Source organism: Dermacentor silvarum, chromosome 10 (genome assembly GCF_013339745.2).
Source record: "Dermacentor silvarum isolate Dsil-2018 chromosome 10, BIME_Dsil_1.4, whole genome shotgun sequence".
NCBI lineage: Eukaryota > Metazoa > Arthropoda > Arachnida > Ixodida > Ixodidae > Dermacentor > Dermacentor silvarum.
In genome coordinates this window covers 8,492,547-8,519,639 of record NC_051163.1, presented here as the reverse complement: position 1 = coordinate 8,519,639, position 27,093 = coordinate 8,492,547, and the positions used below count along the sequence as shown (strand labels likewise).

The 27,093-nt window shown below is 44.6% G+C and overlaps 1 protein-coding gene across 1 annotated transcript; it reads right to left on the bottom strand.

Annotated features, from left to right (window-relative positions):
• Positions 1-1,827: 1,827 nt before the first annotated feature.
• On the bottom strand, positions 1,828-26,913 carry LOC119466086 (acid sphingomyelinase-like phosphodiesterase 3b). Its single transcript, XM_037726577.2, has 7 exons — positions 26,579-26,913; positions 19,218-19,434; positions 18,559-18,806; positions 17,371-17,531; positions 16,239-16,431; positions 13,831-14,027; positions 1,828-8,225 (listed from the first exon to the last, which is right to left on the bottom strand). The coding sequence occupies exons 1-7, from the start codon at positions 26,742-26,744 to the stop codon at positions 7,803-7,805; spliced, it is 1,605 nt and encodes a 534-aa protein (XP_037582505.1). The 5' UTR covers positions 26,745-26,913; the 3' UTR covers positions 1,828-7,802.
• Between the last annotated feature and the right edge of the window lie 180 nt (positions 26,914-27,093).

Below are 27,093 nucleotides of genomic sequence, written 5' to 3'. Positions count from 1 at the left end.
TCATTGCCCACTGCATGCCGCGTTCGCTCGGTTACGCCAGAAACTCCGACACCCGCCGAAAGAACGGCCGCCTAAGAACTGCGCTCTTAAAAAAAAAGTGCAGGCCTTACTCGAGTAGACACGGTGTATCAGGACAAAGCAGGAAATCAAGAACAAGACGGTGGTCTTCACTGTGCGAGAATGCTGCTGTTGCAGTAAGCGAGTTCAGAGCTGAAAGAATTGCACAAGTCTACTGTTGTTTTTTCCCGAGATCTAAAAAGTGTTGCGGTGTATATGGACAGCTTGGGGATGCAACTTCTTACTCCTTTTTTGTTTTTCATATGCACCTTTTCACAAATCATTTTGACCCAAGTTTGATATTAGTACTTAGCTCCTGCATTAAAATCAAAGCGAGTGTGAGTGCCATGTCATTCCTTAATGTTTGTTTTCTGCATCAAGCAAGATTGCTGTTTCAAGCACTTAGTTACACGTACGAATAAAGCAATGTTCCAGGGGTCCATTAGCACTTTTTTCCATTTTCTAGCTGTATGACAGCCCTATTCAATGTTGGCAATGCTCACTTCAGTAAAAGCATCCCACAGGTGCATCAACAGCTTGTGCAGCTGTGTTTACCCAAATGCAGATGCTGTCACAAAATAATGTTTTCAGGGCTCTCACATTTTTTTGGTCAAGAACAAGAGTAAAGTGCTTTGTGAGCATAGGATGTACTGCTTCTACGAAGCAGCATGATTCAATTGTGCAAATACAGTAGGGGCCGTATTCTAAAAAGTTCCACTTCGGCGATATTTCGCTTTTCGCTTTCAGACGCGCTGATTGGCTGGTTGAGCAAAACCGGAAAATAAGTCGCGCCACCTAGTAGTTCCAGTGTACATCCTTTTGACATCACGGTGTCAGTGCGTGCTCCCGACACATATTGAATAAACGAACACGCCTGTGTCGTACTGCAGCCGATACATTTGAAAACAAAACACCCGAGCCGCTCTGCACTCACACGGTGCGCCCTCTCTATGTTTTGCAAAACGTTCGAGTGCGCATGTTAGTAGTGCATGCTGACGTCACGGGTAAGCAGCCGGTTGACTTATTGAACGCGACTATCGCCTAGTTGAACTATCTCCGAAATGGAACGTTTCAGAAAACGGCCCTAGTACAACCTAACCTGTTGACCATGCTAATTTCTGGCATGTCAAAGCAACAATTTCAAACAACCACGAAGGAATTCAAGCAGAATTTCTTGTTGGGCTAGCTTGGTGCATGTTACTGAAGTACTAAAGCGCCAAACAGATGACACAAGAGACACGGACGAGCGCCTGTCCGTGTCTCTTCATGTGTTGTCTGTTTGGCGCTTTAGTACTTAAGGAACCACGAAGGAACCCTTAATCTGTGAAGTTTAGATGCAGCTGGTCACTACAAGCATCGCGGTGTTTTCTTTCTTTTTCTCATGAAATATTGTCGAGTACTGTACAAAATGGCTTAAAATTATGTTCTTGTTATTCATGTGTGTGTTCTTTACTGCTTTGTTCTGCTGTTGCAGCTGTAAGTAAAGCTCAACCCAGTCAGACGGGTCGAGTTGTAAGCTTTTCTGGACAGTTATCATCACAACATGACAGTGTGGCGGTTCCAACGCACAGGACAAGGCTGTGCATTGTCCTGTGCGTTTCTTTTTCTTGTACTCTCGTCTGTAGCTGCTGGAACCCCCACACTGTCATCATGCACTAACTGGCTCAGCAAACTACACTACTAATCATCACAAGACTTTGAATGGCCATTTATGTTCTAATAACAAGCCTCATAGCAAATTGTTCAAATTCAAGAAAAAAAAAAAGACAATTGTCAAGCAACATGATCGGGCCTGTAATCTGCAGGTTATCAATTTTCTGCTTTTGCATGACTAAACTGTGCAGAAGCGTAAAGAAAATGACAAGACACAATTCAAAATCTAACACCAGGATGACAACATGCATTCACAGAACATATATTTATATAACAAACACTAATGTACATTATTCTCACCACAAACCATCATCATAAATGTACAACCATATAAGCAGTTACCATCATTTTCTGAATGTTCATAGACTTGCTAACTCATCTGAAAACTAAAATAACAATATCTTTTGGGCCAAGTTTAACAAGGATGAATTAAAACCACTTTGTAGCATTTGCAGAAACCACCCGCGACTAGCTTCGAGAACTGCCAGCACAAGTCTTCACTTTAGAGGGCCAACATAGCAACTCATTCATGCATCAACATACAGAAATTATAACAACTCTTTTGTTACAAACTTTCACAGAACAAGGAATCGCTTTCTTTCTTGTTAATTTACAGCTTAGAAAATGGCTCAATTATCATGCATTCCAAATCAGTAACGCCTGCTGTCAATGTACAGAAATTAGAAACCACTTTAAACTTTAAACGCTAACGCCCACATTGAAAACAATAATTTCATCTTGTGCATCTATAATCTGAAAATACAACTATCATGCATTCCGGATCACTAGTGGAGGAAATGAGTTTCTCAAACTCATACCAAGGCTAATATTGTCTTCATCAAATGACCTAAATTCCCTCATGTACGAGCGAACCATGGTGAACATGAACAGCACACATGACACGACAAAACGGGACACATGTGCAGTGTTTATGCACAGTGTTTATGCACGGTGTTTATGCACGGTGTTTATGCACGGTGTTTATGCACGGTGTTCACACATGCACTGAACTCCGTCTCTCATTTTTCGTCCTGTCGTCACTATTCACTGTGCTACTTACAAACCAACTATCTCAATTTCGTACTCTTGTGCAGCTAACTAATGACATTAAATGCAAACGTTACACTATACAAATGGCATTAGATTTTCCAGAGTCGCAGGGTAGCATAAATCACTCACTTGCTTGAACATTACATCCACCCGGAAGTCCAGCTACGGGACACCTTAGATCAGTGTTAAACAGCAAACCAACAGTGTTCAGGGGCTAACTACTCTCAGAGCCTACAAGTATGTATACAAGTCTCGCCACACTAACAGACACATTGCAGTACTAGCACACATGTTTAGAAGGCACTGGGACAACAGGATTGAAGCTTCGAGTGCATGACTGAACATCCTAACAGTACAACTGTGCATAACTTTCAACTCTCACAGTCATTGCTATTGATCATTTAACAATGCAATCAGAACAAATGTAATCGCACCAATCAAGACCTCACATCACTTTGTTATAACGCTCGCACACCCCCAGCAATGTAATCAGCAAATAAAGTAATAATGCACTGCTTGCTATCACTGTGTGTACAAGAAATGGCTTTCAGCATTCAGCATACTGGGTACAATTGATGTGCACAAGATGAATGCATGCACTATAGGGAGTGTGCAATGAGACGGTGGCGCGGTTTTAGCAGCGTGCTGTGGAGGTGACTCGCATACTAAATGTAGCAGACGATGACACGCAAAAGCCTACCACGTGCACTGCAAATAAAAATGCAAAGATTTTTTCGGAACATTTGTGCAAAATATGCAGTTAGTTACCGCAACTGCATCCCAATAAGTACAGTACATTGGTTCGTATTACTGTGGTGAGCTGTCGATTGTGGATGCAATAATCGTGAGCGCGCACAGGAGAATGGAGACTTTGTAAAAGCAGCGAATGCATTGCCTCCAAGATCAGGCAGCGTGCTGTAGCAAGCAACCTAACACCAGACTGGCCGTTGATGGCACTGATGCAGCATGCTGGCGCGCCACCTCTAGGTGCTGCACGATCTCTATATTCTCACGCACACGTTTGTGTTCACTGGGTTGAAGCTATGAGGGCAAAGGGAATGCTTGTATGAGCCAGATTTGCTTAATAGCTACAATATCATATCTATTCTTAACAGCTACACCTGCATGCCTGAGATGAAATATCTTTAAAATGTTATGTAGTTCCAATGTACATGTTGAAATCTTATGTGCTTCTATAGAAGCTTTCATGAAGCAATAACTAAAATGCTATAAAACTAAATGTGATGGGTACAACTGTCTTTTGTGTCATCTATGCAATATGTAATCTCCTGCAATGTCTATGCTTATGCCCCATATTGGCCACAACTATAACATGCTACCAAGTTCATGTTTATGTGCTACACCGTTCACAATCTAAATTGAGATGCAAACAGCAGTTGATGTCACGAAGACGAGGGTGATCTTTGTTGAGGGAAGAATAATGAGGACAGATGTATGCCGAGAGAAGTACGAGCCAATACACAAAGGTAATGTCGACTATTATTTTTCCAATTTCATTCCTTCATGTATGGCCGAATGGAAACTAGTGTGCGCACATAATGTTGTGTGAAACGGGGTCCTTGCCTGCACACTCTACGCGATACAAGGCACGCGTTTATTCAGCAGTACACCAGCAGCAGCAGCCACGGTCAGTAAAGTCCAGGAAGGTATGAAAAGAAAGGTTCACTTTAAGAAGTATTTTCGAAATAATTTACGCACTAAATCCGCAGGTCCCCTTCACAAGCGTACCACACCAGCTGCAGCTGCGGCTGTGCAAATGCTATGCAAATGCTATGCAGATGCTATGCCTGCAAATGCTATGCAGGCTTGTACTTCAAGCAACATCAAGATGACATTTGCTTCTTTGCTACCTTTACAGATGACGGCCTATTAGATATGTCATTGTGTAAGACTTCTCATTGACGCTAGTTTGAAAATGTTCATCTTGAAAGATATGGCCCTAGAAGCACGGACACACAAGATGATTGCTGTTTCTAACAGACTAACAGGACAAGAAAGAACCCTGTGTATCTCATCTCGTGTGTCTGTCTTTCTTGCGCTAAATCTCTCAAAAGTGAAGTTCATCGACTTAAAAGCACTGATGTTCTTATGCAATTGCATGCCATCTCCTTGTGTTTTGTCTAAGTGCACTTTCCCCATGTGCCTTGCATCAGTGCAACATGCTCGCATGCAAGAAGCCATGCTGCCTCTTCTACACTACAGAGTGCCAGAAAGTGTATGACTTTATCTGTTTAGTGAGTCCTGAATTCATGACACTTTGATGCCAGTGCAGGTGCTAACGTTTTTCAGCCAAGCCAACTGCTGCTTTAACTACCTACACTTCAAGTGAATGGCCCCACAATACTTGAAGGGGTCCTGAATCACTTTTTATCAAAGTCAAGAAATGCATTTGAAGTTAAATAAGACTACTTCAAAAATACTTTGCCGCAAAAAGTTTTTCAATACGTTCCTCACAAGCGGGGTTATTGGCAATCAAACATACCCTTTGCGGTGCTTCCGCTCCTTCCTCAATGATTTGCACTGTGAAGGCTACGGTGGAGCGGGGTGTGCCTAAAACGCTCCACCTACTGAACGTCACTGTGGCATACAGTTCAAATTTGATATTGGATGTTGACGTAGACGCCATTATTTCCAATTTTGGCGACTACGACGCACCAAAAGAGGTTGACCTCAGCGAGCTGCAGTGCACTCAGCCAGTGGACTCGTCACGGAACCCCGCAGAAGCTACAGTATCTACGCTACGTAGCGAACCGCAGCTACATGCAACTGCAGCATTTGCTATGTGCATGACAGGGCTAGAGCGCACGCTCGCACTCATATGCTCCCGTCTGACTGTGCTACATGGTGCGGACTGGCTTTGTCCTGCGCCAGCTTGACTGACAGATAGTAACCACATCCAACTTGTGAATATTGAAGCTCATTACGAAGCGATGTCTGCTACAGCGTCTAGCCAGGAGCAGCAAGGAGTGAGCATGCGCTGGCAAGCGTGCACGTGGTCTGACCTTAAGCTTTGCATGGTATGAGGCTAGTTTAATGTTCAAAACTAATTGAAATTAGCGAGACCTGATGGCTATGACATCGATAAGCAGGGCGCCCAAAGTTTAATTCCTATGCAGGTGGCTACTCCCGAGCGTGAGCAGATCATAGTCGGCTTCTTCCGGAAGTATGTAATTAATATCAAAATTCGAAAGCATATTTTCGCTTACTTCAGCTTCTATATTAAACTGCATCAATAAGTACCATATCGGCTAGCGTAGGGGCCGCACTATTTTTTCACAATTTTGACGAGATGAGCCCTTAAATGGGAACCGAACCTTCAGGTCAAAATTGTGCACACTCCGGATCCCCGGATGTACCATTGCATCAGAGGTCAACCCGCAGCTCTCGCCATCTGGTAGCGGCATGCAAAAGTACACAGCGTGCGATAATTTGCCGATGCAAGCATGTGGCACCGAATGCGATTGATTCTCCGTTGGAAATTGTTTCCCCAATTTTGGGGTGCCAATTTGGGGGTGCAGCACTTATACGAGTCTATACGGCATACACAGTAACAGCAGGAAAAAGCGCACTGATCCAAACACCCTTCTTGATTGATGTCAGCTATTTGCCAATAGCAGCCGCATATGGGAATCTGCTATATTACAAAATAAAGCATCCAGAAAAGAGTGAGGAGCAGGCTTCTGTTGAAAAGAGAGCGTTTGATAGAAAAGTGACTTCGCGCCCCTCTTGCGAGATCCACGCACCATGCACGACTGCAAAATTTGGCCGAGATGTTCACAGCAGCGTATGCTATCCGCAGACTGTGTTTTTTCGCCAAGCCCGAGGGGTGTTTCAGGGCCCCTTTAATACCTGCATGTCCTGCCATGCCTTTAGCATTCCACTCAAATTTCGCATTAAAAGCCCCATGAATTTTTCATCCGATGATTATACTGCTGACTAGGCTGTTTCTCGTCACTGTCGTGTCAACATGGGCTTATAGTTCACATGTAATCTTCCAGGAGAAAAACTTTTTTGTTAAAGCTTGCGTCAAGTAATGTGAATATCAGGTGCACCAAGACAGTGGGCAATGCTGGCTATGATGATTGAGGTAGCAATCAAAGCTAAATAAGGGCTATCCAAGTTGTGAATGCAGCTGTACACAAGTCTATTTTTACACGCAAATTTGATACATGCACTTGCTATTTGTTGGTGTACAAGCTACATCCTAAAAATTTCCAACCATATTGAAGAAAAACAGTGCAGCAGTGCAGCCTTCAGATTACAATATACAGCAATTACAGAATGGAACAAAAAAGACAGGAAGAAGGCCTTGGCATGAGGCACATACATATGGTGCTTGTTTCTTCCTTTGCTCCTAAATCTTTATCCTTTTACATTCAACTTTCTAGTTATTACATTGTAAAGAGGAAAAGAGTCTTTTGCATTGATTGATAAAGTAAGCTCGTCATGGCAGTTGGGATCTAAAAAAAATATTTTTAAGTAGCAGAGCTGCACTGCTACCACATGCCACTAATCTCTTTGAAAAGCAAGTCATGAAGACAAAACTACATTACTATAAAAATTGTCTCCAAACAACTGAATATGGGTGTGCTCCTTCACACTACAAAGTTGGCAAGCAAGTTGGCCAATATTAATCAAAGTCATATCACTCTCTGCTTGATCACAGTCCTACAAGGCTCACCTCCTTTAAGCCGGTACTTACACGTAGCATTTGTAACACTATAATGCACTGTAACACTGTAATGCACTATAATATTTCATCGGAAAAGAACGAGCTTACTGCCAACGGGCCAAGGATGAGATCGTAACCAATAAAATTGCAGCACACAGCAAGGCCCAGCACAAAAATGGCACTGGGCCTGCCGTGAATGTTTCAAATGGTCAAATCACGGCTTCAGCACACAAGCAAACTCGATAAGAAGCCGTGCTGGCAGCAGCAGTCAGAAGCGCAACTTTGAAGGCTTCGAACAGGTTCGGTAACAACAAGACACAAGCCTGAACACTCTAGTGTTGCTCGCAAATCACCTGAAGCGTCCATAGCGTGGTCCTTGCATCATGCGTGCCCTCTTGGCACGCACCACCAGCACGATGCCCACCACGATCACGAGAGACACCGACAGGCCAACAAGTACATCCCGGACAGTTGTGGTTGCCTCGCTGTGGCCATCCAACTGCACAGTGTGGGCAAGCACTGTGCCTTTCTGGGAAATGCAGGCGGCGTGTGAATCATGGCGAGAACCAAGGACGGCGCAAAGCATCGTCTTGCGACAGCTAGCATCACATGGGCCTGTATCTTTGAGTGCCGAGCTGAGGTTGATATACCGAGAAAGCAGTTCTGGCGAGGCAGTGAGTCGGTGCGCCAGCTCCACCATAGAGTCAGTGCTCAGGTCCCGCTGCCCAAAGTCCTTGCTGGCCGAGTAGAGGAACTCCCACTCAGGCTGTTGCTGCATCAATGATGGAAAAGAGAATGTGAACATGGTTTACTTCATGTTGTGCTAAGTGGTGCCTCAATGGGTTTTACTATCACTGGAACCCAATCGAACCCTAGGGCCATAATGAGGACGATAGCCCAACAAGAGACCACAGCAAAGAAAGAAACAGAACGAGTGCTTCTTTTTCTTCAGGCCACATATCATGGTGTGCATGCCAGAAAAGCACACGCAACTTGCAGGCATAATGGCGATGAGCCATGCAAGGCAAGACAAGGACAACAAAGAAAATAGGACAGGTGCTATCACTCTGTAATGAATCATTACCAACTAGCTAGGCTGTCAGTTCTATTGCCTAGGACCATGTCTTGTAACAATCCATGTATTTTATTAAGGCATTACACAAAAGCAAGAGGGAAGAGGCAATACCTATACAACCAAACGCCTCTATAACGAAGTGCTTGAGACCTCCAAAATCCTCCGTTATACAAGTCACTTCTTGGTAAAGATTGCACATGGTCGTGCTGACGCAACACATCCAGTAAAAGGAAATCCTTGCTCATATATATATATATATATGAGTAATCGCGATTCATTTACTCGAAGAATTGGAGAATTTGAATTGCCCCTCGAAAGGCACTACTGGTAATAAAATTACTTCTATCGCTTGACGAATGGGTGCCGCAGTGCTACAGTTGACCTGCTAAGGGGGGCCGGGACTCCGTGGCGCCACTGATTTTAAGCACTTGTGACTGTGGACCAAGTTTCTGCAGTTCGTGTGTTGCCCGTGCCCTCACTTTTGTTATCAAAGTGGTTTCTCCGCTTCCCATGTGCCATACAGCCACTGCAGCGCGTTTCGTTTACTCGGCACCAAACCACAACATTGGTCGCCGACAGGGCACACTGGCTAGGCCTAGCCAGCAGGGAAGTCGGGCGGCATGCCATCGCAGGAAGCTCGCCCTTGATATGTTCATACCCGTTAGACGATTACATGGAGATTACGTGTGTGAATTCGGCAGGGACATACAGAATCCTTCTTTATGCAGGTAATTTCGTTGTAGAGGCATTTGACTGTATGAGCAAAAGCATTTGCAAAGATTTAAAAAAATGCACGTGAAAAGAAACACAAGTCACCACATAAAAAATACAATGCTGATTTGGTACAAATGTGAAGCAGGCAAATATTAAATTTTGCGTAGGTATAGAGGCTGCGGCATACATAAAGAAAAAGTACATGGGTTGGTAGGGTTGATATACTAGTTTGATCACTGGATACCATTTGTAAACTTACACAAAGAAAAGAGATAACCAAACTTATTGAAGATGCATAGTTAGGTACACATGGAATTTCTCATGGTAAGTGCAGTAAACAATGTGGTTGAGGAGTACACTCCAAAAGACTGTTGGATCAGAGAAGAAATGTCCTTTTCTTTTTTTTCACTCACTGTCAATGGCTCAGACACCATCATGCAGCCGTTCCTCTAGATTTGCCAATTGGCGCAACAAACGAGAAGAGAGGAAGAATAAAAATCCGAGGGCACCTAAGCACTTCTAATGAGTTGTGAATGCGAAAGCATGAATGTCCAACTGAACGCAGCTGAGAGGTCCTTCAAGTTTTGCACTGCGAGTAATGTACCATGACGGTATGTGCTGCCCGAACCAGCAAGCAGCAGCAGCCTGTGGTACCAACGCCACATGCCACCAACATCTTGCACGTGAGAGAACGAGGAAGCAGCACCAGCCACCAAGGCTGGCAGGCGGGTGCAGCAGCTAAGCCCATGTGGATGTGAGAGAGAGAGAGATACAGACCACGCATGCCAGCTTCCGAGAGAGAGCGAGGGTGACGTGGCATCGCACAATGCCCTCTCCCCTCACGCAACACCTGGCACGCTAGCGCATCAGCAGGTGTTCTCTTTTGCCCGCTCTGTTCCGTTGAGGCACGCTCATGACGTGGCGTCGCAGCCAATGAGAATTTAGGTGCGTTTAGGTGACAGACGCCGACTTTTTCGCTCAATGGGCCATTTGACGCTTTCGCATCAAATAAAGCTGGCAGATCTCGCACCCTGTTGGAATCGATGTTACGCGAAGCAGTGTGCGGGGAGAGCCTACCAAATTAACAAAATGATAATAAGAGCACCAAGACAGACAGCTGTTTCATCACCTACATGACACGCATGTCATGACATTCATGTCACGACCTATCATTTATGTTCGTCATAAGCTCTTGTCATACTATGCCAATTTTGGTACCTACCAAATTTACGAAGCGACCATGAGAGCACCAAGATGTAGGCGGCTGTTTCATGACCTACATGACGCACATGTCATGATATTCATGTCATGACCTATCATTAATGCTCATCATACACTCATGTCATACTATGCCAATTTTGGTACCTACTAAGTTAACGAAACGACCATGGAGCAACAAGACGTAGGCGGCTAGATAAAGAGATAGACACTCTCAAAGTGGCAAATGTTCGCCAAGAAATGCTTCGCATTTAGAATTAAATGAACCGTTACAAAATATGGCCCTTGGTCGCAGTTTGGACTGCATAAACATAACCTAGCTTCATGGAGGCCGCAATGCTGGTGAAAGAACTGTAGCTTTAAAACTTCAAAAGCCTTGATCATGCACCTACCTTTTTTTTTTTTTTTTTGCCTCGAACGCTACTCCAGATGACAAGGGTGATGCGTGAAATGACTCATTCATACATACTAGTACACACACACACACAATGCCTGGTTCAGGTTGATGTACTAGAGAAAGACTAAGCGCTCTTACACTGAGCATGAAGCACTACCAGCACTCCTCCAAGGTCTAAGTACTGTATACACTCATATAAGGGCTCCACCTTTTTTCACGATCTTGATGAGGTGGGCCTTTTAACAGAGGTGTGCCATTCCTGTCCAATTTTTTTGGCCAGGTGAAACCCACCTGACCTCTTTGTACCAAAAAAGCAAACAATATTGTTCTTACAGTGCATTTTTCTTTTTTTTCACACATGCACATCATGCACCAGGAGCCCGTCTAGTCTTCACCATTGCTACAGCTGCTCAAGCTCAATTTGGCAGCACACTGGTAGATACAGTTGTGCCCTGTGGCACCCAGGGCATTAGATATGCACGTGACTTTAACGCTTTTCACAACAATGTCCAAAGACACCACCTCCACATGCTCAGAATAAAAGAGCAGACAAGCAGCGGCAACAATTTTTTGTCATCGTATCTTTTTTTTTTTTGTTTCTTCAAAATTTGTGCTGCTAAGTTAGGGGTGCGGTTCTCGGGTTTATATGGTAGACCACGCAGCTCAAGGGAGCTACCACAAAAATTTAGAGCACATTTCAGAACAGCTCTGAGGCTGCAACGCACACACAGGCGCATAACATTTGGAAAAAGGAACAGAAAATTGGGCTGGTTGGTCATGATTCATCTTCAAAATGTTTTCAGCGCAAAAAAAGACAGGTATAGCACAAAAGCACACACAGACAGCACTGTTCATGTGTGTTTCACTTTCGTTTCTGTCTTTCTTGCGTTTAAAAATTTTTGAAGATGCTAATATGTGATTCAAATCATTGCACACATTGCATACATATTATAGTCCACTTGGCGAGTGGAAGTCACATTTTTATACTGCTAGTTGGTTAACATGATTATAACCGGTGGTGTTAGCCTGGTCGTCTGGGCAGATATTGCTAATTAGTCCACATATTATACAGTAAAACCTCGATAATTCGAACTCGGTTAATTAGAAATTTCGGTTAATTCGAAGAATTTGAGCGGTCCCGTCATTCTCAATGCAAATTCTACCGGATAATTTGAATGGCCCGCGCGGCTCTATTCGGATATATCGAATTTTCCGGCTAGTAGCAACGTGCGGCGGTTAGGTTAGGGCGCTCCGTACAGTCGCCAACCGATTTTCTGAGCTTGTGGGGACTGAAAAATAGTCCAGAAAACTCGTTCGGCTGAAAAAAAAAGTTATTAGTGCGGCTTAAAAAAAAATCTCTAATAATGCCCTGCCTCATACTACGCTTGGAGGGGATCGACTTGCTTGGATTTGCGCAGCAATGACGTCGTCTCCGTGTACAGTCGACACGAACGTCACCACATTGGCGATCTCTGCAAACGGAGTTCGCCATGGAGATCCAAGAGACGAGCTTCGCACTGCTTAGCTCTCGCGAAGGTACAGGAGGTAGCGCCGATCACTGAGACATGGGTCTCCGAGACACCTGCTCAGTGTACACGCCATGTTCAAAATAGCAACCGAAACTTGAGAGAAAAAAAAACTCACTGAATTAACACGCGTGGTGTCAGCGCGCACGAGCGAAGGTTCGTGCGGTCTATCGCTTCAACGGAAACTGAGCGGCGACAGCACAGCGCATACAAAAGGTCAGAGCCGTCTGGAGATCGCTTTCAAGATACGGTGCGCGCGAGAAACCGCTCCGGCGCTAAGTACGCAGTTGTTAGAAGAGTAGAAGTCGCCCCCCCCCCCCCCCCGCCCTCCCTCCCATACCCCCACGGCCTTTCGCACAAGGGAGGAAGTCGCGTTTACGCTCCGCCGTGCGTTCGCTCTCCATGAAAGTGCGCGTCCCCGGGCGCTGTCACTCGCACATACGGCGGGCGCGCGGCGATGATTTTATCACCCTTGGACTTTGTATGGATCCTCAGGGCGGCGACGCCGACGGCGAAAATCCGCTTGAAGTGTCCATATAATTGCTGTCGTAATAAAAAAACATCCCACAATAAATGGTTACAACGATAGTGCTGAGCGCATATACTAAGAAAAAAGAAAAGAAAAGAAAAAGAACTCTGGAGCATTTTGTCAGCCAAGGAAGAGCGGGCGTGGCCTCCGAGACTGGAGGATTGCGCGAGCTCTCTATTGATAGCGCGCGTTCCAATCTTGGAGGCTATACAGCGAGCCACTGGAATCTAAGCCAGTGCAAAATCCAACATGGCGGCGTCCAAGATTGGGTAGCGCGGCTCGGAAAGAGCGATTAAGTCCGCAAAATCGAACTTTGGGGTCTCAATTCGTCCGAAAAATTGGGTGCGAAAATGCATGAACTCAATGGGAACCCTGATGGTGCATTTTTGAAGTCCGGAATATCCAGCAAGTCCAAATTTTTGGAGTCAAGCACCACCACACCCGTTTTCGCGGCAGTTATCGATTCCGTGAACATCGTCCGCAACTTTGTTGAGTGCAGTGCGGGTGATATTTGTATGCTACGTTTTTTGAGCCAGCTGGAGAGCATGGCACTAGGGGTGGCGAACCAGCGCGCCAAGTAATCCCGCATCGATGATTACTTCGAGTAATTTTTCTCGGACATGGAAAATAAAGGTGATTTCTTTTTGCGGCAAGTTCTTGCTTGTTTTCTTTTTTTTATTATTCATTTCGGTTAATTCGAAGAATTTTCGCGGTCCGGCGACCTTCGAATTATCGAGGTTTTACTGTATATAAAATGGTGCCACAACTGTAAAGATGATTTCACAGCCAAGAGGATTGGGAATAAATCGCCAAATGATGGGGTGAGATGGAAGAATTTCATCAAACAGCAACTATATGAGGCGCACCTGCCAAAAGATTCATAATGCATCAGCTTTGACAATGTTGCAGGCAAGTCACCTGAGAAGCAGCAGCAGCATTGGCCTTGTCAAGGTTTAGGTAGTAGACGCTGTAGTCGAGGAGTTCTCCAGTTGAGCGGCGATACGTGTAGAGTCGTACGCAGGGGTTTGTCGGCTCCGAGAGACTACGGTAAACCGGATCCTTGCTGCCCCAGGGAGTCACTGATCCAGCCAAATGCATCGAGCTGACCGGCGAACCTGCAAGTGTGTCACTGTCTCAGATTGCCTCTTACAGAACCTTTCACTGTTCACAACCAAGATTTCCAGACTCTGTGACCTCGGGAAATGCCAGTGGCTTTCCAGAGGTGCTAAACCGTTCTTGTGACCGGCAATTTTTTTCCATGTAGCTGGGCTACATGGAACAAACATTGCCGGTGAACTTCAAGTAGCAAACGACACGCCAGCACAACATAAAATTTTTGCTGGCTTGTACTGCATTGCTACATAAAGTGAAAAGAGGCAGATGCCGTCGCACATTGTTCACATTGCTGTGAGTGTGACCAGACTGGGTAAAGGCGTTTAGTAAATGCACAAAGCTGCTGTTTATAATATTTTGGTTTGATGATATACAAAAAACCTTTAAGAGTCTTATACATTTAAGACTGTCTCCTATTCTTTTCAGAAAAATGAGTTGAGCTGCACTGCTAAGTACATTACGCTTCTGTAATGCCAAAAAATTACTCTGACTCTGAGAGTGGCTGAGAAGCCACAAAATATGCAAAAATGAAAGCATACCTGCCCACCTGTAAAATTTAACCCCTCTCAGGCATGAATTATGATGGGCTGTCCATAAAGGTGTCAAAATTACACAACATTATTTCAAGGCACTCCACACTGCACCGCAAGAAAAACAAAGTGATAGGATGAGACTTTGTATATTTTTTTGATGAGCTACCATAATTAGAGATAATTAATTATCTATTTATTTATCAATCAGCTTGTTCCGATTTTTGGATAAAAATAAGTCAATCACAGGCTTGAAGCGCATCCGTGATTTTATTGTTGACTGCATGCATTAGGAGCAAGGAAACATTATTCTTTCTAGTTTGCTGCTAGAATGTGTCACGTCGAACGTCCCGTCAAACATGGTAATACCCTCAGCAGAGTGGTTGTCTGCAGCAGTACCGAGCACATGGGAAATAAAATCAAGCCACATCGAGCATGCAGGGGCTCAATTCACCTGAAACTCAATGTCTGCTGCTTTTTATTGGCCACTACTCTAAAGAACCGGCAAAAACAAGTGGCACTGACAAATATGGACCAACACATAAAGGTGTTTAAAAATTAGCAAGCTTCGCGAACTTCTACTCATCCAATGAGGCCCAAGTATGAAAAAAATACTTTGAATATCCGTAATGTCACACTCACATACCGGCACTCTGGTTTCAGAGCAAAATGAATTTTAAAAAATTAATGTTTGGCCTTTATTTTCTATTGAGGAAAAAAGAGTTTTGAAAGTATACTTAATCAGTCTAAACTGATCGGAAGACGCACCTGGCATTGGTTGTTGCATGCGTCGGAGTGTCGTGGACTGGCAAGACACCATTGATTTTCATCTACCAGGAGTAAAAGTGAACTAGCAAAACTATCTGACAGACATCCTAGATCAGATAAGTACTGCCCTGGAGCGAGTCCGACTTCAAAGGCTATCTGTGGACGTTCCATAAGATTCCGTGCCTGCCCACAGTATTAAGGTGGTTCAGCAATAGTGCAGCACCCAGTTTCCTGACTACATTAGCTCACAAGAGTGGCTTTGTCGTTCTCCTGACTTATTTCCACTCAACTTTTCTATGTTGGCTGTGCTTGAGAGCAGGGCCTCTGCTACTCCCCACAAAAATTCAAATGGCCTGTAGCGTGTCCTTCTGAATGCCTGGGATGAAACGATCAATACCTCCATTCCACAGTGGATACATTCTCAAAGCGTCTGAAGGTCTGCGCCAAGGCAAAAGGAAGAGCTTTTTCGAACACTGATCATTTTTTTGTTGTCCTCAGTGTTTAAACAAATTGTTGGTTAAGTTTCACGTCCATATCTCGATTCTTTTTGTTTTGATGATGAATGTACAAGGCACAAGGCCCTTTTACTAGCCACCTGGTAGTTGCACCAATTAAAGATGAGGCCACACATTTTCGAAAGCACGACACTCTTTATCTTACAAAACCTGTACTTAGGCAGTAGTAACCATGAAATTCTTGTCAATACAGAGGACTCTGCAAGCTTACACAAGATATGATACAAACCGTCTAATTTCACCATAGCGCTTAAAATGGTGCAAAGTTGTTTTGGCCATTCCCACTAAACAAGAAAACACTTGTGACAGAATTGAGTCTGTCTTCAGGTAAAAAAAAAAATGTATCGCTAAAAATACCTCACTCAAGAAAGGATAATACAACAGTAGCAAGAGCACTTGCCATTTTTGTCTGAAAGGAGTACAAATGCGTTCATGTGCTGGTGGCCAAAGAACTGTCCGGCCACAATGTCCTTGTACTGCGCAATCAGGTCCTGGTACCGGTCGTTGATGTCTTCAAAGAAAACTACGGATGCAGGCTGGCCAACAAGGGAGCGGCTAAAGTAGCCAGGGCCAATGTGACCCGATATGAACACCTGTCAAGATAAAGGCAGCAAGAAATTGTGTCAATTACTCCTCAAATACTAAAATATTATCCGCTTGCTATTGAGTCTAAGAAATTCCCACAACCTGAAAGAGCTTCATACTGAACACAGCACAGCACTTTTGTAAATTAACACAAGTCATTGCTTTTATTGTGTAATCCTTTTTGTCCTGTAAGCAATATAAATATTGACACTCGGCTGCTTGCGCTGTTGAAAAAGCATCATGAACTAAATATTCCCAAGAGTCTGCACTTTCAACCTTATGTGCAGAAAGCGGGGAAAATGAATTGTTTTGGCCACAAATTTTATACAAGAATGAGCGAATGTAATAGATTTTTCCTAAGAAGCACTATCCTTTTCATTGAACCTTTAGAAATTCAGCACTGAGATAACTTGAACATTCTCGGCAGATGCCATGAGACGCAAATTAGGGGGTACTATATCAGTACTGCATTGAGTCCTGGAATCGAGAGCTAACACTCAACATTCTAAATATTTCTTGAGAAAGCACGTACTGTTGTGCACTCTGCCGAGACAAATTGTATGTTAAGCTGAACAGCGCAAAGACAATTCTTTAATTGTCCCCAACATCTGTGCACTTCCACTAAGATAAACGCATTTCCCAGGTCACTTCGTGCTCTTTTGAAAGAGGATGCACCACGCGCCAAATACTTCACACTAATATGAAGAGGCCTTGAAAACAAATTTTGAAAAACGATACAGCCATCCACAGGCAATAGTGCCTTTTGTGCTCTCATTCATCTGTCCATATTAAACAATTCTTGTAGACCAGTTTCTCCTATCTAGTAAGCATAGCAATAATGTGACAAGATTTATGGGAAATGTGAGACTAAGTAAAAAAAAAATGCATGCAAATGTGGCGAGCGCAGTGAAACCAGCCCCATCATTTATGAAAGCCCTTAACGACACCTTCTGTCCCTGGTGTTGAGCGTCATGCAGCTGATCTCGCAGCCAGGCCATTTGGGGGTCACTGGGTCCCGGTCGCTCGCCCTTGTTCGAAGAGTACCACAGAACCGAGTTGAGGCACACTAGCCGGATGTTCTTGGACAGCTGCCGACTGTAGTAGCCACCTGTACGCATGACATGCACACCTTGGTCACAGTTTACCACATATGGATTTATGTTACCATGAAGCCAGCAATATCGCATTTGCTTCTGTATGACCTTAAACCTTTAAATAAGATAATAATAATTCGAAAAGCTTTCACATAATTCTGAATCTTTTGAATCAGTAAGGTTCCTAGTATGTTTCTGATAAAAAGTTAATTAATTAAAATTGGATTCTGGGGTTTTACGTGCCAAAAACACCATATGATTATGAGCCACACCGTAGTGGGGGACTCCGGATTAATTTTGACCACCGGGAGTTCTTTAACGTGCACCTAAATCTAATACACGAGCATTTTTGCATTTCGCCCCCACCGAATTGTAGTCACGGCGGCCGGGATTGAGCCTGTGACAGAATGAAGTGCCATAGCTACTAAGCTACAGCAGCTGGTCAAAAAGAAAAAGATGCCTTTGATAAGCAAATACAGCTACAAGTCAATATGTTGAACATTGACATAACTATCACATACTACGATAAAGTAAATCTAAAATTTCATTGTCTGTGCATTGATTCAGTCAGTGTTCTACTGCTAAATGAAAAATAAAGACTACTAAACTACTAATAAAGTAGGGCCAGACATGGTATTGTATAAAGGAAGCAAATTTTTCATGCATAGCTAAAAATAGAAAGACTAGCAAAAAAAAATGAATCCAGAACAACTGGAAAATAACTCATAAATACATTCTTTTAGAGGACTTCTCCAATGCACAAATATGTATGTATGTTTCAGCTGCTTGCACACCACCCATGAACAACAAACAGAGCTCACCTCACAATGAAAAAAAGCACCTTGCACAGAAGTGGTAGTAAGACAAGTACGACAATGCACCAAAAGCAAAAGAATAAGAACCACAACATACAAACACATGTGGTACTATCATGCAAACATAGCCACCAAGCCAGACCAATCAGTTCGCTTTGGGCAATACCAACAGCGTGCCACTTGCAAACAGTAAAGAAGAAATAAGTCATGAAGCAAAAAACCTTACCCTGTTCAAATGTGGCCCAGGCATCCTCTGGGAGCAACTGGTTGAAACCAGCATGGATGAGAAAGCCTCTGTAGAGGGTAGCATTTTTAGATTCCATAGCATTCGCCGGAACCCAGTCATGGTTCCCCAAGGTGGGCACGACAAATGAACGGTGCCGCCGTGCCCAGCGCCAAAGGAGGTCTCCAATCCAGCGTGTCTCATTGAACATGTCAGCCCAAGTGATTCCACTCACATGAGGCAGGTTGTCCCTGTAAAAATTAATAACTTAAGTGACATCAGGGGCAGAAACGACTATGCATTTGCTGGAACAAATGCATTCTCCCCTACCCTCTCTATTTTTATTTTTTATTTTTTTTTCATGTACACGATGGCCATAGGTATCAGAGGATGCTTAGATTCAAAGCAAATAAAAAATCATGCAGATCTCATGGACTGTCACAATCAGTGTAAGTGATGTGTCGGTGAGCTGGCAAGATGAAATGGCTCATCACAATAAGAGATGCATAGAGATAAAAGATGCGCAAGATTGACCTCCTTAACAACTGAGTTGCATTCAGCACACGACACAAAATGTTCATCTCTTTAGACTTGCTCTCAACAGGTGAAAATCCTGGTTGGCGAGTTCAAATGTCAAAAAGAAGCCACGTTAGAATGCTTACCCTGTCCACAGAATAAAGTCTGTTGTAGGATGTATCCGTTCCATGGCCTCAACCGCTGACTGAGCCAGTAGTTTTGGAGCATCGCACAGGAAGTCACCATATGCCCCAATGTCATCCAAGGTAGTACGGTTGGCATCACGGTGGCATGACAGGTCACGACTTCCCCGTGTGGAGTAGTCCTTATCCACATGGAAGTCGGTTACGTGCCAAAAGTAGCCTACAACAAGATAAAGGTACAAATTTTGACTGCCCATTAGCACAGTTTGCTTGTAGGAAAGACCATGAAGTCGCCATCATTGACAAGCCCACCAAAGGAATATGAAGAAAATGCAGCAGATGCAATGTTCCCTGTTGGAATCTATATACAGCTAAGCTTACGAAGTTCACGCACACCTTCTCATCTGGCTCAAGCATGCCCCAAACGAGGAGCTCTGCAATGCAATGCAGCTTTGAATGCGACCATCGTTATATGGGTTGAAAAAGGCAAGCTGGCTTTCTGCGCCATCTGTTTAGGGTACCCGACCTGCCCTTGGAGGCACAGATGCGACCATCTACGCGGTTGCCAGGCAGCGCAATGCATGTGCAACAAGAGGCCATCTCCTCCGGTGCCCTCTCTCCAGTCTTATTGTGGTTCTCCACGTCGCGGCCTCCTCACCCTCTCCACCAGTGGCCAACGACCTGCATGTGCAGGCCGGCTTCCCCCTCTACTTTCCACTGCTGCAGGCGAAGTAGTGTGAGCCATTGTTCCTACATGGCACCGCTACCCGCCGTCCCCCAGCCAAGTGTGAGCTATTCAGCGAGACAGCAGCAGCAGGCAGCAGCCACGGCCAGCAAGAGAGGCGCAGGGGGGGTTTGCAAAGAAAGCTTCGCTTTAAAAAGCTTCGGATGCAATTTTTCCCTTTGTATTTGCTCCAGTTTAGCTATGGCAATGTATGCATCGTCCAGGACAGCCAATGTACAACAGCATACACTGTGGCAATGCCATCACTGTGGGGAAGCACATGACTGGGGTGCCCTCCCCCACCCGCTACAAGCCTGGCTATGATGTAAGGATACAAAGTTCAGTTCCAGTAATTCAGCTTCTGACTTGTCCCATTTTGTTGCCTTTTCTTTTTATTTTTCATTACAGTGTCATGAACTGTATTCAGATTTCAGGATATAAATAACGGTACTTTTCTGCATGTGAATCTCAGCCCAGATCCACAACCTGTGTCAATTTGCTTGACTGAAGCTTTTTTATTATTTTGCTATGTATCTTGAATCTTTTTTTTTTTTTCCAAATCTATGACATTTTCTAATGTATTTCAAACAAAGGTAAAATGTGGCTATTGCCTTCTCCCGAACATCAAACATTTATGTGTTTTTTTTTTTTAGCTTTCTTTTTACATAGTTAACTGTGCTTTACTATATCCAAGGCATTTCCTTGTGGGTGCTGCTTATTTTTTTGTGTAGCTGCCCACCCGAATTATCTTTGAATAAGACCACAGTGCAACTTCAAATAATTAAATAAACATTTATTTATCGTTCTGCTCAGCTAACTGGTGTGGCATGCTATTCAACTGCTTTTAGCCGTCTTATCTTTAGTGCACAAGTTTTCCTAGCTTCATATACAACATAGAAACTCCAGTCACAGTTGAAGCTATTGCCCACCTCAATACTGCTAAAGCAAGTATCCATGAACATCACCACTAGGAATACGAACAGCAAATTCTCATCCCACGGAATGACACTGCCCACAGAACTGCTGAGAGAAACTCCTGTCTGCGCCAGCCTGAGCGGAAGGCTCAGCTCGTCTAAAACGTGGGCAATCCTAAAACACCTACTGGACCCAACCAAAAGCAAGCAACAAACCTCGCACACAATCAGACGCATACTTCGCAACCAACCGGGGTCGGATGAAGATATTCTCCAAGAGCTAGAGGCAAAATACATCGGCGATCACACACGGAACCAAACATCTATACCAAAATATAGTGGGAAGCCAAATGAAGACCTAGATCGCCCATTTGAAATCACGGAAGTCTGGACAGCGCTTCACTCCCTAACTCGAAACACAACACCCGGACAAGATGGGCTCACAAACAAAATGCTGAGAAACCTGGACGACAACTCAATAGAAGCCCTAACGACTTTCTTTAATACCCATTGGGAAGCGGGAACACTACCAAATGAATGGAAACACGCGCACATAGTACTCATACCGAAACCGGGCAAGCCTCCAGGTCTCACCAACATGCGACCCATATCCCTGACGTCGTGCCTGGGGAAGCTTTTCGAAAACGCTGTGCTCAATCGCCTGAAGCCTCACGTGGATGACACGGGTTTCTTTCCTGACACGATGTACGGCTTCAGGTCACATTTGTCAACTCAAGACATACTACTCCAATTGAAGGAAGAAGTACTGGACCATGTCACCACACATGTAAAATGCATACTCGCACTGGACCTTAAAGGCGCATTTGATAACGTAGCTCATGAGGCCATCCTAAAAAACTTATCGCAACTCAATTGCGGCGAACGAATCTATAACTACATTCGAGCATTCTTAACGGACCGCACGGCAACGGTAGGCGTGGATACCCTCAGAACAAAAGAGAAAAAGGTTCCAAATAGAGGCACTCCTCAGGGATCAGTCTTATCGCCTTTTCTCTTCAACGTCGCCATGAAAAACCTCCCAGAGCATCTAGAGAAGATTCCGCACCTTCGTCACGCAATATATGCGGATGACATTACCATTTGGACAACTCGAGGCTCGGATGGAGAACAGCAGGACGCCATGCAAGCGGCGGCAGACGCTGTCACCGAATACGCCAAAGAGTGCAACCTGGAATGCTCCCCAGAAAAATCCGAGCTCCTCGTTCTCAAAAAGAAATCAAGAAGAAAAAGCACAGAGAGAGAGGCCATAGAAATACACCTAAACCAAAAACCTATACCCAGAGTCCAAACACTCCGCATATTAGGTGTCTCCATGCAAAATAGTGGTCGCAATAACCACACTGTAAACGCACTGAAACAAACTGCCTACAGCGTAGCTCGCATGATTAATAGAGTTGCCAGTCGCAGACATGGCATGAAGGAAGAAGACTTATTACGCTTGACTCAGGCCCTTATCGTCAGTAGAGTCACGTACGCGACACCTTATTTGAACTTAACATCAACAGAAAAAGCCCAAATAAATGTGTTACTGCGGAAAGCGTACAAACAAGCCCTCGGCCTTCCTCCAGGCACCGGAACAACGAAACTTCTATCCCTGGGCATCCACAACACATTAGAAGAACTAATTGAAGCACACCGACATGCGCAAATCACGCGCCTCAACCTCACTAGAACAGGCAGAGCAACACTTCGAAGGTTGCAATACCCCGTGGCGACAACCAACAATCAAGAAGTACTCCGCAAGACCCTACACGAGCAAATAATGGTGGCGCCTGTTCCGCGTAACATGCACCCGGAATATCACTTGGGCAGGAGAAAAGCACGAGCGATAACAATGGAAAGGAGATACGGCACTCTCTCCACTGCTCGCTGGACAGATGCGGCCATGTACCCGAATGGAGAGGGCATGGTAATCAGCATGGCTGGACACAGACAGCAAGAACTGGTATCCGCCTCCGTTCGTACGCAGAACGTCGCCGCAGCCGAAGAGGCCGCTATTGCCCTCGCCATCTCGGCATCGAGACAAAACGAAGAACTATATATTCTTAAGACTGTCAATCAGCATGTCGAGCCTACGCGAACGGCCATCTACATAAAATCGCATGCGATATTCTACATCGCCTCAACGAAATACCCCGCACCACGATAATTTGGACACCGGGACATGAAGGCGTCAGCGGAAACCATCGTGCACACACGATAGCCCGAGGTCACTGCAACCGGGCACTGCAAGAGACGCCAGAAGACCCAAGTCCAGACACACTACAAACTTACTACGATATACTGCAGCACTACCGCCTTTCGAGAAGAACGATGCCGCCACCCCACCCATCCCTCACCAGAGCTGAAGCCACGACCTGGAGGCAACTCCAGACCAACACCTATCCTCACCTCACGCTCCTTCACGCGATGTACCCCACCCTTTATCAGCCCCTTTGTCCTTTCTGTACAGAGCGAGCTACCCTCTACCACACCACATGGGCATGCCAAAATATCCCCAATAACTCCCCAAATCGAAACGCAACGCACGAGCAGTGGGAGATGGTGCTGACCAGCTCGGCACTGGAGGATCAGCGAAAGCTTATCGCCAGAGCCGAAAGTGCTGCCACCGCCACTGGGGCCCTGGACTGAAGGCTCCACCCACCACGGAGATCGACGCTTCTCCGTGCGTCATCAAAATAAAGTTTTGTCTCTCTCTCTCTTTCCTGTCTCTGCCTTAGCTGCGACATGCAGAACCCTTATCTAATCTAACCCACTTTTACCTCCAGATGAAAATACTGTAAGACCATAATAATGAAAGAAACGTCCCATAGATGGGTTGCAGCAGCACTGTGGAAAATAGGAAACTTGTCTAATCACTTATCACCACCAATGGCTAGTGACAGACAAGAATAGAGAAAAAGCCTTTGTCTTTTGGATGGCTAGCACTGGCACTTGATAGGCAGGGCCCCCCTTATGTAAACAACTTATCTTTCCAATCGCGCCTATTATATGCCGACGATACCGCATTATACTCATCTCAGAACACACTAACCACTCTGCAAGCTACACTCAATACTAGCATCTCCAACGTCCACACGTGGTGTACCTTAAACAAACTGCGTATAACTCCTGTTAAACAACATTTGTACTGTTCCATAGTCCACCAAAACACATTGAAAATACCATAATGGTTTCTTTGAATTACAGACTACAATATCTGAAAGTGAAATTGCTTGGTGTTACCCTTGACAAGCACTTAAAGTACCACTGTCATGTCAATTGAATACTGCACAAAGTGTTATTTGGTATTCATGTTCTCATCAAAACATGCACACACTCTGCGCCACATATTCTTTGTTATATCATGCTTATATAAGAAGTCATTTAACATACGGTTTACCGTATTTTCTCGCATATAACCCGCACCAAAAATTGAAAAAAATTGCTTAAAAAGTGGGGGTGCGGGTTATCTGCGAATATTCGCGAAGGGAGGGGGTGGGGGTCGGCTTCACAGCAACATGCGGCCTGCCGTGCAGAGTCCGCATGTCTATCGACATCGACGTGTGTTAAGCTAATAAGAGGCCAACACAGGTTATAGCCAGATCTACATCCATAGTCTGGTTAGATGCTTTTCGCACGAGTCAGGTGCCGTTTCTTGTACGCCCAGTTTGCACAGTTGGCCAGTCTTGTTTAGGCATCATAAGTGTGGCTCGGCAGCAGTCTTTCCCAGTGAAAGAGAAACTGAAGATCATAGCCGCTGCTAAAGAAATCAGCAACAGAGCTGCTGCGAGATGGTTCCGAAGAAAATTACATCTTTGAGAGAGGCGATGAAGCCTCGGATGGCAGTAGTGAATCGGACGACAGCACTGACAACGTTGCGGCGGTCGTTTTGAAATAAATGTGTTTTGAAAACAAAATGATGACTGCACGTAGTTGTAACCCTTCCTAGTCCTCATTTTTTTCGGATAAGCGTGCGGATTATACGCGAGGTTATTTTTTTTCTTTTTCGTGGAGTTCAAAGTTAGGGGTGTGGGTTATATGCAAGGCCGGGCTATACGCGCGAAAATACGGTATCTACATTGGGAAATGCATCCTACTCAACTTAAGCATTTAGAATGCATTCAAAACCAAGCAATAAACTCATATGGCATTTAGACCACTGCACTGCCATTCCCTGCCTATTTATCATCTTTGCATTGTGCCCCTTCTGCACTTATTTCAATATAAGCTATTGCTTTTTATGCTTTATGACATACCTACAGATGTCCTTTCTTTATGTCAAATCGTTAACTCGCACAACACTTTTTTTTTTTTCCGGAAGCATGTTCTGTAGTATTTTTATACCAATTTATATAATGTGCAAATTTCTTCACTGTTGGCGTTTATATTGATTTGAAGCAAATACTTTCGTGTTGTATTGTTGTAAATTCAAGAGTTATATAATCTTGCGATTGTCTTTATGCCTCTGTTAGCTTATGTTAATGAAATAACCTTTGTTATAAGCATGGTTAATTTCATTATTTAAGCTTGTAATTTGGTATGCATACATCATTCTGCAGTATTTAATTGCTTGTTGGATGCATCCTGCTGCTGTTTACAGCATTACCTTGTAAGCATTGTGAAACAGGAGTTCCCCTGACAGTTTACTTAGGGATCGACCTCCTAATGTACGGCTGAAAATGTATGCTTGTTTTTCTTTTGCTGCTACAACTAAACTTCAAACAAACAAAAATAAGCTTATCACCAACCACATGGTGGAGGAGGCAACGTACCCTACATGTAATCTGTTTATATGCTAGACAAATTCGTCACCAAAGCGCTGCATTCATTCTGCTGTGGAAGGGTGTGGCACCCAGATGATTCCATGAAATTCAAATGGTTGCACGCAATTTTATGTTGCGCTTTATTTCACTCAGTAAGAATTGAGGTGCTACAAGCTTCACACAAAATACGGCTAGCTCTGCACGCCAGAGGCACCGAGTCACTGAAAATGAGAGAGTTAATGAGTAGAGCTACCAGCATTACTTCGGTTGCGAAATGAAAAAAGTGCAGCAGCTGTTCTCTTACTCATCCGAGCTTTATCCTTTGCAAGCCCTCGACTTTTAGTGCCTGCTGGCACCGACGACTTTGACGTCCTGTTTTGGCGTACTAAACGCTGCAAGGGCATTAAACGAGTCCAAAGGCGGAAAAACAGAAGAGCATCTATCCGTGGTCTCGCATTTCGCAAGTAGCCTCACAAGCTCGGGTTTCCGCTTTTTTATTAACTCTGTCGCACACTACTTAGACTATGAAGCTTTGATCTGCGGTTGCCATCCCCACGCGATTGCTCATATGCCGAGCGCGACCTTGCGTATCTTTCATTACAGGCACACTGTTCTTATTTGACCTCGGATTTTCAAAGCGAGCGAGCGCCTGAAACACCAATGGCAATGATGAACCAAAACTGCTCACGCTGCGCACGTATTAAGTTTCCGTTTACACATCCCCTCTCCGATTTCTTTACCTGGCATGGGGGAAGATGGAACACATTACGCGGTGCTGGTCAACATTCAGTTAGAACGGTACAAGTGAATGTTACAACTGCGCTATAAATCACCCTTTGACCTTCCAACGCTTTGCGTACTGCTACATTGGGCGATGACAAAGCAGCGATCGTTTAGTTGGTACGGGACCGGGTTATTGACGGACACCGAACGAGACGTCTTTCGGAGACATGTACGCACCAATATCGTCGTGAGGGCTTGTGACGTACACTGTAGAGGCCAGCCGAACCAACGCGACGCAGAAAAGTAGCAGAAGCACCGCTCTGATTGCCATTGTATTCCTCACAACGCTACCGACGATCAGCCGCCGTAGTCGACTTGTTTGCCTGGCAAATATTTTGGCCATACGCCAACTCTTCCGTACGTCAGCACCACCCCGCGCGACGAATGCGCGGCGAAGCCCGGCAAATTTTCTTTAGTCCTCGCAACAGCTGGCGTAGAAAGGCCACAACACAGCTCATCGAGTAGCGTGCGGCGCTCTTACAAACGTTAGAAGCCAGGAAGTCATGATTTTATTGTCATGGCGATAAGGTGGTAGCTTGAAAGCAAGCTCGAAACCGACATGAGATCGCACACAGTGTAGCAACGGTGCAGCAAAGGGGCCAATGAGTGCGCTCAATCGAACACTTTAAGGCTTCCGAGATTGTGACCGTGCCGTCGTTCATCTCAAATAACGCAAAACAATTTTGGCCTCC

Excerpts from the sequence above, each read along its gene's own strand:
- LOC119466086 (XM_037726577.2), bottom strand. The coding sequence starts at position 26,744 with ATGGCCAAAATATTTGCCAGGCAAACAAGTCGACTACGGCGGCTGATC. Across the intron at positions 16,432-17,370 it reads CTCAACACCAGGGACAGAAG|GTGTTCATATCGGGTCACAT; the intron begins GTGTCGTTAAGG and ends TTATCTTGACAG. Across the intron at positions 8,226-13,830 it reads ATGCTGCTGCTGCTTCTCAG|CAACAGCCTGAGTGGGAGTT; the intron begins GTGACTTGCCTG and ends TCATTGATGCAG.